This window comes from Calypte anna, chromosome 14 (genome assembly GCF_003957555.1).
Source record: "Calypte anna isolate BGI_N300 chromosome 14, bCalAnn1_v1.p, whole genome shotgun sequence".
In the NCBI taxonomy this organism is placed as follows: domain Eukaryota; kingdom Metazoa; phylum Chordata; class Aves; order Apodiformes; family Trochilidae; genus Calypte; species Calypte anna.
In genome coordinates this window covers 7,429,787-7,442,509 of record NC_044260.1, presented here as the reverse complement: position 1 = coordinate 7,442,509, position 12,723 = coordinate 7,429,787, and the positions used below count along the sequence as shown (strand labels likewise).

General features: G+C 41.2%; 1 protein-coding gene across 4 annotated transcripts; it reads right to left on the bottom strand.

Moving 5' to 3' along the window:
- METTL22 (methyltransferase like 22) lies at nucleotides 1-10,163 on the bottom strand. Of its 4 annotated transcripts, none has more exons than XM_030459591.1 (11): nucleotides 10,135-10,163; nucleotides 6,781-7,133; nucleotides 5,035-5,382; nucleotides 4,576-4,616; nucleotides 4,350-4,494; nucleotides 3,804-3,875; nucleotides 3,530-3,583; nucleotides 2,744-2,824; nucleotides 1,791-1,893; nucleotides 818-986; nucleotides 1-500 (listed from the first exon to the last, which is right to left on the bottom strand). In XM_030459591.1, exons 2-11 carry the CDS (start codon nucleotides 6,950-6,952, stop codon nucleotides 459-461), a joined length of 1,227 nt encoding a protein of 408 aa, XP_030315451.1. In that variant the 5' UTR covers nucleotides 6,953-7,133; nucleotides 10,135-10,163; the 3' UTR covers nucleotides 1-458. The 4 variants fall into 4 exon arrangements, with proteins under 4 accessions (XP_030315451.1, XP_030315449.1, XP_008488546.2 ...); XM_030459589.1 differs by lacking the exon at nucleotides 10,135-10,163 and adding an exon at nucleotides 8,411-8,468; XM_008490324.2 differs by lacking the exon at nucleotides 10,135-10,163 and adding an exon at nucleotides 8,013-8,185.
- Nucleotides 10,164-12,723: the final 2,560 nt, after the last annotated feature.

The following is a 12,723-nucleotide window of genomic DNA, read 5'->3' as shown; positions in this document are numbered from 1 at the left end:
TTTGATCAATCTGTTATACTTTAATCCAAAAGACAAACTGGTCTTAACCAGAGCACTGTTTCACAAATGTCCATAGATACAAATAATATGGAAGTGGGATGAGATCAGAAACAGTGTCTATGTTCAGAAAATTAAAAAGGAGAATGTCAGACATCTGAAAATCAGACACCTGGAAAAGGTTAAATACATCTTTGTCAGACTAAAACCTAGGTCATCAATCCCAAAGAGCAAGTCACTGTGTCACTGCCACTGGCTGGCATCCAGCACATACTCTGAAGATCAATATCAAACAGCTTTGCAAAACATCACAGAAACCAAGTACCAAACTCAAAACTTACTGAAGTAAAGCAAATCTGCAGATCAATTGTTTCTGAGAATATAGTTCCATGCTTTTCTTGGGATAAAAATCCTTAAAACTCAAAAATGCCTTTATCCTTCAGTAAAGTTCTTCTATTTTCTCACATCTGTGTCAGCTGTTCAGCAATGATCTTCCACAATTCCTGTATGAGTGGGAAAAATACATACAGGTATTTTCTCAGATCAGTAGGTTGCAATTGTGGAAAAGTTCTACTTGCCTACTTGAAGACAAGTTTTAAGACACACCCCACCCCTTCAGAGAAAAGGGTATATATTATGTCAATCTGTAAGTTACATAAGCATAAACAGCATCATTTTAAAACAATAAAAAGCAAAATGAAAATAAATGAAAAGTTAATATTTATTATCCTGTTCTTACTTCATGTTACGTAAACAGCTGAAAACTAATCTGAGATGATTAGCCCAACATATAGCATTTATTTTAATGAATGCCACTTACCAACTGCTCAATTCGTTCATAAATGAGAAACTGGCAGAAATCAGGCTTAATGGGCTCCACAGTGTATTTCATTTTTCTATCTTGGAGGTTTTCCAAATCATATAGGTTATTTCTAAAATGACTGTAGGCCTCACATGTCACATCCATATGTCTTAAAGTGAAATTCAGCCTGGCAAGAGAATATTTAGTTTAAAAGGTCTCTCCTACACTGGTCTCTGAATCAGCTAAGTAATTGTTCTCAGCTAATGGAAAATGAGGGTCTTTTTAGTGTAATTAATTAACCTTGATAGGAAAAAAAAAAAGAACCCCGCCCCTACTATTCCTGAAAAGCCAACAAGACTGAGGTTAGCACCAATACACAGTAACTCTTGCATGAATCTCTCCATTGATCCATCCTTTGCTGCAAGAGAATCGTTGGCTTGGCTCCAATGGTAAAACACATGGCAAAAAACCATGAAAAGCCATTGCCTACATTCAGCCAGAGATTTAAGCAATGCCAATTTATATATTAGTTTACAAATGGACTGCAGCAAATGACTACTTAAAAATATTCAATGATTCTCAAAAAGAAAACACAGAAGAAATTTTTATAGAGATATTCATGCTGAGTAACATATCCTAATTCTAAGCTCCTTTATTCCACTCTATGCCTTCAAAAATATGTAGCAAATGTTGTCAGGCATTGTAGAACACATCAGTCTAGCCAATGATTTAACCTCTGTGCAAAGAAGGATATTTGATGTGAGACAAAGGTAGGACAACAAGAGCTGAACTCTTGTGGAACTCAAATTCTGAAGAGACAAAAATTAAACACATATAAAAACCAACACTTGTCCTGAGCATAAACTGCAGCTTGTGATCAACTACTACTATGCAAATCAGAAGCCAACCTTCTATGCAATAAGATGTTTCTTCCAATTAAAGAAAGCAAGTAAAGTTTTAGTACTTATTTGAAGTTCTTGGCAATTCTTACCTCTTTTCTAATGCTAGGTAAACTGTGCAAGAATTTCTCAAGTTGTGTGTGATTCTATACAGTGTTCTGAACAAGGCATCTGTCAGGTCATCATCATAGAACACTACGAAAAAAGATCAGGAATACTAAATACACATCTTTAAGTGTATTATTTAAGGAACTCTCAGGTATGAAAGAACAACGAGCCTCAGTTTGATTACTGTAATCAAATAAGTCACTATTTTAACTACATTCCAAAGTATATTATCAATGTCAACAACTGACCCTGCAATAGTGTCTCCTGTTGTGATTTATGTCAGGCTTTGTTTTTCTCATATCAATGGGAATCACTTATGTCAGATAATTTATCAAACTTTAACAAGATTTCTCTCAGCCTGTAAATAACTCACTGCAAAGCTAAATAAGACAGGATATCACAATGTATAGGGCCATATTTGTTATGATAATACACTACACAATAACTAATACACAAGTATAACTAAATCTCCTTGGGAAGCAATCTTGCAACATCTTTCAGTATCGTAACTAAAACCATTCCTCATCTATTGATATATCAAAAAACAATAGTTTTCCCATAGAGATAAGCTAGCCTGTAATTTTTCAGTCTATTTATCATTCTGTGAATAGAGGTCATTTGATGCAAGACAAAGGTAGGACAAGAAAATTGTTCTGAAAAGTCAAATTCACCACTTGTGATTATGGAGTAATTTATTTAGTCACAAATAATTACCATACCCAAGAGAAGAAGCAACATCTGTCCTCCTATTGATAATTTAGAATGTAAATACAAGTGTTTAAAAAAACCCAAACAGCAAGGAACACTTAAGGCAGAGCTTAGACAAAGCAGGTAAGGATCTGACCTATTAGATTTTAAAAGAAACTAGGGATGTTCAGATTATCACTCATACTGCTCATGTGTTTGATTTAAAAGCTTCCTGCTTTTATTTTCCTACCGTCAGCTGCCATTATCACAGTGCAGTGATCATGCAAATCAGCAATCTCATCTTCAGACCAGCTATAGGGAGCTTCAGGATCTGTAACAAAGAATATGGCTTTGGTGTACATGATTAAATGTCTCAAATAACTGGCAGCTGGAAAAAAGAAACCTTCTTAATTCCTGTGCTCATCTGCTACTCCTAAAATAGAGGTCCCCAATCAAAACCTCCCTCTATTCATTCTCTAAAGTTCTCTGCAGTTCTTTCTCTGTGTTATCTCCAACCTTCCCAAGGCTAACTGCCAAGAGTAAGTTTTCTTTGACCTTAGAATTTACAATCAATTACTACGTTATAGAGAGATCACGTTTAAGTAGATCAAAACTAACACTCTTTTAAATAAAAAAGCATCAATGTCTAAGTTTTGATTAAGCTTTCTACTTCATCATCCTTTTCAAAATTTAGACTTTGTTAAAATATAGAAACTTTCCTTCAAAGTGAGAAAAACATAAAGCCTTTTCAACTGGTAGTATCAAATATTTTCATTAATCAGAATTTCTTGAGATCCAAAGAGGCTTTTGCATGTGTAGAGGATGTTTCCACTTGCTTAAAATAGTTGTTCTGTTTTTAGCAGCATTATATCGAATCCAACTAATGATATAAAAATCTATAAAGTAGGCTTAATATAACCTAGTTCTACAATTCTATGTTGACCTTACAATCACTTGTCTTTCTCTCTGAAAGGAAAAATATAAATTAAACCAAAACACCAAACCTTATCTGAAAGGAGCCATTATAACCACCTACCAGTGCAGAACTCATCTTTCAGCCAGTCCAGTTCTTTCACTTTAACTTCCCCTCCTGTGGGTGAAGAGAGATTACATCAGTCACATATGGCCTTTTGGACCACTTTCTTGAACCTAAGCAAAAGTAGAGACAAAATCTGTACTAAAAGAAGTGATGAAACTCTCTTATGAGGATGTGTGAAACAAGTAAAGCTGAAAGTATTAAATAATTGCAGGGAAAGAAAAAGTAGTTTATATACAGGCAATTGTATACACAGTGACTGTATAGCACTTACTTCCTGTCTCTGTCAGATGTTTGTTTAATGCAACATTTTGCTCACACATGCTCAGAAGATCTTCACCAACATCTGGAAAAAATTATATTCAAAATAAGAATATTTTGCATGGACTGTGCATGATGCTACATCTCAGACTAATACTTTAAGTTTCTTTCAATCTGATCTGACTAAGGGAAATTCAGAGCAACTCTGTCTGCTGCTGCTGGCCTCCTTAGCATCCTTCTTGCTTTTGTCTTTCAGTACTGAGCTCTGAGCCACCCTCAAAGAAAGAAGTTAGATCCCTATACCACCTATGTTAATCTAGGCACACTATCTTGAGCTCACAGCAATGTACCTTGCTTTTAAACTCCTGCAGTTAAAAGTAGTACAGCTTTTCCAATCTGTTGAGAAAGTTCTTGTTATTTTTCATTTAACAATACAACTTTGTACACATCAATAAAAAGATTAACTAAAACAGAACAGATGAGGATGAAAATACCAAGATGAGAGAACTGCATTGTGAAGTGTCACAAAGCAATATTTAACTAAAAATACCTGCCTTACCTGTGCAATAAACTCTCTTGGCAACTGTTCCCATGATAATGCTTGTAATTCCAGTTCCACCTCCAAGCTCTAGCACTGAGCAACACCTGAATGTGTCCCGTTTAAAGAGAATGTAATCAGCAAGAAGGAAGGCTGCACGCCAGACCTGTGGACAAGAGAAGCAGTTTAAAACTGAGTAAATTCTGAAGTACAATCCATGAACAGCAAGACAAGGCAAAATACATACTTGTTTACCAACATCTTCTAAGGGGGTTGCCATAGTATGTTCTGTGAAAATGAAATTGAGCAGAAATAAGTACCTCAAAACATTGTTCAAATCAAGTTCCACACTGGCAAATTTGACAATCAAGTCATGCTTTACTTTCAAATATAGAACTAAACACTCTTTGTTCAACATAATAATGCCAGGTAATGCCGGAAACACCACTCCAAGGAGTACCATGTCAGAAGTCAGTTGGGCAGCAGTATGCCATGAGAACTCTAAGGACTCATGAGAACTCTACTGCCCAACTGACTTCTGGAGGAAAACAGCTAATTTTTAAAAAATTACAGTACTATGTTTGGGTTTTTTTTTCCTATCTTGTTGTCCTATTTGTCCTTGCTGTTCCTTTAATAAAGAAAAAACTGTTTGTTTTCCACAAACATATTTATTCTGTTCCTCCATGACTGTATGCCTACTATTTACCTATTTTAATAACATCACTGCACGTGCATTCTTGTTCTTCATCTTCAAAAGCATCTTCTTTCCCTTTCATCAGAATTACTGGATACACTCTATCCCTCAAAAGATCATTTGCTTCTAAATCAGAGGCACTTCGAGGCCTTCTGACCACTTCCAAGTCTCCGTCATCATCTAGCAGAGCTTCTACTTCATTATTAAATTCTCTTTCCTTTTTTAGATTATTCCTGTCCTTGTCACACAGTTCATTGCCACTTCTGTACTGGTTTTCTCCTTCTGTTGTAGCTTCTCTCACGTGTTTCTCAGATGCTGGAACTTCTGTGTTCCACAGGAGTTTGAAATATGACAGAAATACTGCAGGAATAGGAAAAAAAAGTCAAACACCAGGTAAAAACAGAATCTATGCACAACTTCCACATGCATGAAAATTTGGTACTCATTTCACACACTAAAAAAACACAGGATAAAAAAATATACAGATAACTTGAAATACAGTTCAATTTTTTAAGAAGAAATATTTCTGTTATTAAGTTCTGTCAGTAGAAATAAATGCACTTTTACAGACTACTGGGTGAGTCAGCATCTACACAGTCACAACACACACTTTCAGCTGATGCAGTAACACTTATTTTAACAACTGGCAGAAGGGATATTTTCTTACATCCTCCAAAAGACCCTCTCTTGATACAAGCTCAAACCAAATTGAAAGAAGAATTAATAAAATTTCTTTCAGCTAAGATTAATTCCTATCTTGTAAGAAACACGTTGGGGTTTTGTGGTTTTTTTAAGAATTTTTTTAATGCTTTTTTTTTTTTAATTTAAAAATTTGCATTTAGAAATGCAAACAGCTTCATGCCTTGAAATCAGCTTAGTATGAGAGAGCAGAAATGAGGTCATGGGAGGCAGCTTGCTGGACATGTTTACTTTTTTTCCATCCCTGAATTCTTTAAACTGACTCTTCAAGAGATTAAATTAATAAGGTCACTGTCCTCAACCAATCAATGAAAAACCTCCAGTGATTTCCTGATCTGTTAAAATTTTAAAGTTATCCAAAAGCGAATCCTGCAAATTTAATTATAGGAATCTTTATTATCTGATAACAATACATGAGGAAGAACAAACATTAGTCCTGTGATTTCCTCTGCAGTCCTGACTCTTCAAATTAAATGTCAGTCAAAATCATAGATATTCTGAACTTTGTTGTTGCCAATTATTTTAACACAAAAAACCCAATACCCAAGCAAGCTGTTAGGCTCCTCTGGAATAGATGGCAGATCATCACATAAACTTTTTATAAAAATCTGTAAATTTATTACTGTTAATTTTTATTTTAAACTTAAGTTATACTATTTAAAATCCCTGGCTTCTTATCTTTTGCTTGCATGTAATAAACAACCCAACTTTTTAACATCATGACCAAAGTGCTATACTGAGATTATAGCTAAATGAAGAAACAAGTAAGTAAAATTAAATCTGCAAACAAGTTAATTTGGCTATTTCATCTCAGAAAGAAGAAATTTCCTTTTTAAGATAGGGTGTCTAAAAAAATCTATACTAATAGTTTTCATTTTACTAGTTAATATCATGAGGAGAATCCAGCTAGGCCTCTTCCTAAGGGCTGAGTAGGAAGTGGTTTTGCTTCTAACTGGAATAAAATATATAATGATTAATATCAGCCATTCAAGGGATACAGACATTACACAGATATGAATACCCCTAAAATACATCTCCATCAGTCTAAACACACATTACCTGGTTGTCCAGCTGCATTCAATCGTACCATGAGGTGCCTTTTGTTTGGACAGTGTAAATGAACATCAGAAAGTACTGTGTCACATTTAAATGTGGGGTTATCCATCTCCTCTGCTACATCAACCATGATGGGCTGCTGAGAGTAACACCTACAGTACCCCAACAGTTCCATATGCAGTGCTGTCACAAGATGGTTTGATATTCTTCTATTAACAGGCACTAAATAACAGTTTTGCTCAGCAAGATAACCTCATGGCTGAGGTTTCTGAGAAGACTTCAAGCAAGATGTGATCATCAAAGCTGCATCCACCATGCTCCAACAAGACAGTAAGAAGCACATCAGGATATCCAACCTAAAACCAAACCCAGACAGCTTTTAGTGACATCCTGATATTGTTTAAACATTGCTCCAACACTGTTTTAGAATATCAGATTACACTATCCAATATAGATGCAATGCTCCAATGCTTTTTTACAATGCCCCAAAGAATCATCAGATATGTAACTGCTTGTAGCTCACTGGCAAACATCATGTATTTTAGGAAGAGCTATTAATAAACAACTCCCTCTGAAAAAAACAGTTACTATGAATGCACACACTTACATTGCTAAGTAAACGTCTTCAAAGGAACATGTGCACAATTTTGTCATTTTAAGGGGTCTTTTTCAGTAGGAATCTCTGACTTTTCTCAGAGATGGAAAAAATTACTGAACCATGGGTTAGTCCTCCCATTTGTAAAAGAAGTATCTTCCCTTCCTGGAGAGAATTCAACTCCCTTTATATACCTCCACTTATTGGGCAGTTAATGTCTCCAGGTTATGGCACTTTTATTCTTCCCCAGGAAAAAAAAAATCTGAAATCATCCTTATTATCTAAAGTCCAAGGCTGAGTTGTTTCTGTCCTAAGGCACATACAAGTTAATTACCTCTTAGAAAAATAATAGAGGACTTTTATTTCCCTGTGCTCTACAAAACTTGACATCTTGTGGAGGTTTTGTGTTTAAAAACTGAAATCATAAGCTTACATCACACACACAAAAATCACGAAGCATTAAATGAAGGGTTTGGATAACAAGGACAACCAGGTCACACCAGCAATGAGCACCCCAATACTTGTTACATAAAAACTGTTGGTGCCACCTTCCTTCGGTGGCATTAACACCCTGGGAGATGAAGCCGTATTTTCTATTACCGGCTGGTGATTGCACAAGATCACACAGACACGGGCTCACAACGCTTCGGGGTACACACGCAGCCTTCCCAACTTTAGCTATGAGGTTCTTCAACTGTTGCAGCCTCAAACCCGCCCTCTGCAAGCAGAAACCTCTGCACAAGCAACATCGTCGCTTCATGCACCGCCACCCCAGGCCGCCCCGGCACCGGCGGGACACGCAGGGCCGGGGCAGAGCCCGCCTGCCCGCCGAGCCCCCGCCCGCTGCCCGGGTAACGCCCGCGCAGCCCGCAGGCAGCTGCGGCCCCGCCGCCCCCTCCTCCCCGGGGCGGGTCGACCGCAGCCGACAGGGAGGAGGCTGAGCGGCGGGAGGGAGCCAAGGCAGCGGCAGGAGGCCCGGCAAGGAGCGTCCCCTCGGCAGGCCCCGCGGTGTCAGCCCCGCACCTCCCGCCGCCCCACCTGATCCCGCCGGCCGCTCCCGCCGCCATTGCGGGGCAGACGGCTCCTTCCGGCGCGCTCTGACGACGCCACGGCGACCCGGAGGCCCCCGCCGGGACCGGCCCCAGCCTGTTACCGTCTTTCAGCTCTGTGTAATTCTATGCAAAACTTCCAGTTTCACAACAAAAAAAGGCAAAGAGGGGATGAAGGCAAGGGGGCATTTCTTCCTTAGCACAAACCGTGCCAGAACTCGGCTACCACTGGAAGATGGGATGAAGCAGTAGCAGTATCTGCTCACTTGCTGGGGAGATGTTGGGGTTAGCTGCTTAGCTCTGCAATGTTTTTTAACTATGTGCCATGAACCAGGTAAAATAAACAGCAGACTGGGTTAGGTATTTGGCAGGAACACCACACTGGAGTGTTTTGGAACAGAAATGGGTCTGACTTGCGGAGCTAGCAGGTTTTAGCATCCACATTTTGGGTCCCAGCACCATAGGGTGCCATTCCCCATCACCTACTGCAGAGCTGCTGACCTGGCACCGAGTACAGGGCAGTCCGGACACGCTGCCTGGAGGCCAGAGGACATCAGCAGCTTATCACAGCCCTGCAATCTGACCTCTGTGCCAAAGCACAGACATTTCTGCTCCCGACTCCCAGCTGTAGTGAGGTTCCTCTGCCAGGGCCTTTGGTGTTGTTCCTATCTTTCCGCAGGAGGGATTTGATTCAAAAGCAAACACATATTAATTGCTATAGGACACCAATGTTGATTGCTACAGATAATCCTCATATTTTTCTTGAGTGGATGCTTGTGGGGAAGGAATAATTAAGGAATTAATGCTGGGGAAAAAAAAATGGAATGTAATCTATACTCTGTATTTATTTCTAGACATCTTTTTCTCATCACCTGAATCCTATGAAGGCTAAGAATGAAGTAATACCTATTTTTATGGTCTAGAGTGTTGAGTGGTAATAAAAAGGAAAACACAGCAGGCCATTTGGCTTTCTCATTGGAGTTTCTGTGGGGAATTCTGTTGGGTGGAAATCTGACAAAAATGCTTTGGAGGTTTGTTTTCCTTTTATCTGGCTCCTGTGAAAGAGCTGAATATTCTTTTACTTCCTCTGGTGATACACTGCCACATAAATTATTACTGCAGTCTCTCTTTGCTAGCATATTCCCCACTGCTGTAAAGTGCCAACAATATGCAGACAAGTTTGTCACAAAATCTTACTAGCTTGCAACACTGGTTGCATTTACTGGGATGCAGACTATGATTAGGAGTACCCAAAAAACTGAGAGTTTCAGTACACTACACAGGATCTTCTAAACAGGATCAGAATAATGCTATAGCTACTTAATGATGTAATCCTTAAGACTGTTACAATGCCACCATTTTGTGTATATATTTATATGTATATGTATACATATATATACATGTATACACACGCACACACACAGACGCTCCTCTCAGTGCTTTTGCAGAGCAAAATGTGATCTGTAGTGCTGATAGTTACTTTGTTTAAATAATCACTCTCTTTAAGGAAACTTTTAACTGATACTACTGCTGAAACCCTACTGGTTCATGATAGCTTGTTGCCGTGGTTGGGTAATGATGTCATATATTCTGCCCTGTGTCCATTCCAGAAAATAAATATGAATGATTTTTTTAATGACTAGGAGTTACTTAGCAATTCCCTGAAAGGCCTAAAGTGAATTACAAGTAGGAAAGATGCCTCGTTCACCCTACCTGCAACATATCTTTCTGCCAGTGAAGTGACGCAGTAAAATTCCACAGTAAATGCTCAGCAGATTTCAAAACGAAGTTGTGCTACTGCACTTTATCTTGTTATCCAACAGATTTCAGTGGGCTGAAGATCAGCAGGAGGGTAGGTGAAGTGTCACTTGGGGGCTCACAAAAGTTTTTGGAGGAGCTTGTGTCCGTCCCTCCCTCAGTGAAACTGACAGGAGAATGATCCGAGTAGGGTACAGACATCACCGCCTTGGACAGCAATTGCCACGTTACTGCCTCTCTCACACCGCCTCTCAGGTTAGGTCTGTACTTCTGAGGTCAGCATCTGGAAGGTAAAGAACAAGAGGAATCTCTTGTAAATACAGGCGACAGAAAGGCTGTTACACCACTAGCAGTTATCGGGCTTCGGCTCCCTCCTGTCCACAAGGACAGCAGTGTTTGGAATAAAGAAGCTTTTGTCTTTCTGAGGTGAGAGCACCTCAGAGTGCCGCCTAAGCTGTCAGGACACAGCCTAAGCAGTCAAAGTGCATCCAGACAGAAATGGAAGCAAACAAGGAAGTGAAGAATGAGTATGAGAGGTAGGGCTTGTTAGGATCCCTGGGTCAAGCTGTGTTGAACTTCACTGTAAAACTAGGTGTACAGAACTGTCTGTGAGTAAATTCAAGCTTAGTTCTAGTTCAAGTTAGTTCTAGCAAGACCCTTCTGTACATGAGACAAGAACTTTCAAGAGCTAACAAAAGAATTGCAGGTCTCCTGGAATGGAAGTCTGAATCCTCTTTTCAAGTGAAATTTGAACCCTCCCAGTGATCTATGGCACCTAAATTCCTAAATGCTGGGTTTTTTCGGTTATTTCTGTTGCTTCAAGCACATTAAAGATGAAGCAATCCCTGTCTGTGATGTTTACACAAGAGTATGTGGAAAAGGCTGCTTGTTCCTTTGCTTCATTGTTTTCTTGACAAATTTGCTTTGCTAGTTGTGCTTTGCAAGCAGAACTATGGAGAAACTGAGGGAGTATGAGAAGAGCTAAATACACCCAGGGCAGGAACCTGAGAGGGGAGAGTAACCTCTTGCTCCCACTCAGCACACACCAACCACAGCTCTGCACTACCCCTACACAGCAATTTTCAGTCAGTCCTGAATTTAAGTAACTGAGATACCTGTACACCAGTCACATTTAGCTGAAATTGGGCTTTAGTGGCTGGACAGGAAGGAAGGTGGGAAGGAAAAAGCAGAAAAACATAATAGACAAAATAATTGAAGTGGGCACTGAAACACATTTGCTGGATCTGAAGAAGTGCACGCTCGGATGGGTGAAACTCCAGCAGTTCACGAAGCCTAGGATTTGTAATTATTTCTGTTTTAGTCAGTCATTCTCATTGACTCAGCTTTCAATTGTGCATTAATTTTCTAGTTGATCTTGCTTTACTGGCACGGAACGCATTTGTGAAGAGCACTGGGTTCTCCCACCACAATACTATTGTACCTGCACCGTCTGAAGTCAGAGATCCCAGAGACCTAACCAAGCTGAGAAGGTCGGAAGATTTTTCTGGACAGCCCAGCAACACAAAGGGAGAAAAATAACTGACCCAGCAGCCACTGCACTAACCCCAGACAACCCATCAGCCATACACCCAACCAACCACCCCTCGATGAGCTCTCCCCGCTCCTCTCCTGGCTGACAGCCGCTGAGGCGCAGGGCCCGGCAGCTTGAAACCAAGAACTAGAACTACGTATATACACGAATACATATTCGTGAAATGAACCAAAGAGGTATTTTACCTGGTCACGCCCTTTCTCAAGTGTCCTTAGGGCTGCGATCTTTGACCTCACGGTCTTTGCTGCCACCTATTGTCCTTCTGAGATATCACCACCTTTCCAAAGTAATCTCCCACCCTATATCCCATCCAGAAAAGAGTCCTGGGTATCGGGGTCCTGGCCTCATGTCCTGCCCCGCTGCCTCTCGCCCGTTGTCCCCACACCCCGAGCCCTCTTCCCACAGCGCCATCCCCTCGCCCCGGGGCCGGGTCCCCGCTCCCCCCGTGAGGCCCGGACTGACCCAGCGGGGCCGCGGCGGGGGACACACCCACACCCCCTCCCCATGGTTCCGACCGCGGTCCGTTACAGCCCGGCTGCGCGTTCTGGTAACCGGCCTCGGGGACTCACTCGCAGTCCGTTGGTCGCTGCTCAGCGCACGGAAGGTGTTTCGCTGTCCTACCGAGAGTGAACTTGCGATCCAGGGGATCCCGCGGCTTGTCCCGGGATTCCAGCGTCGGAGAGAAGAGCCGGAGTGTGCCTCACTCCTTCCACCCCTTTGCCGGCTCTTCATCCCTCATCCATCCCTTTTCCCTCCCTGCCTCCCTCCCTCTGCTCCCTCCCTCCCTCTCTCCCTCCCCCCCCTCCCTCCTTCACTCCCTTCCTCCCTTCTTCCTCCCCCCTTTCCTCCCCCCCCCCCCGCAGCATGGAGTGCAGGAGACCCCCCAGCCAGCCCAGGCGGGCTTGGGAGGAGAGCAGAACTTCCCCGTCTCGCAGCTCCGGGCCAAGGCCCTACGAGACGTGCGAGGTCCAACCACTGCGGGCGGGTGAGTG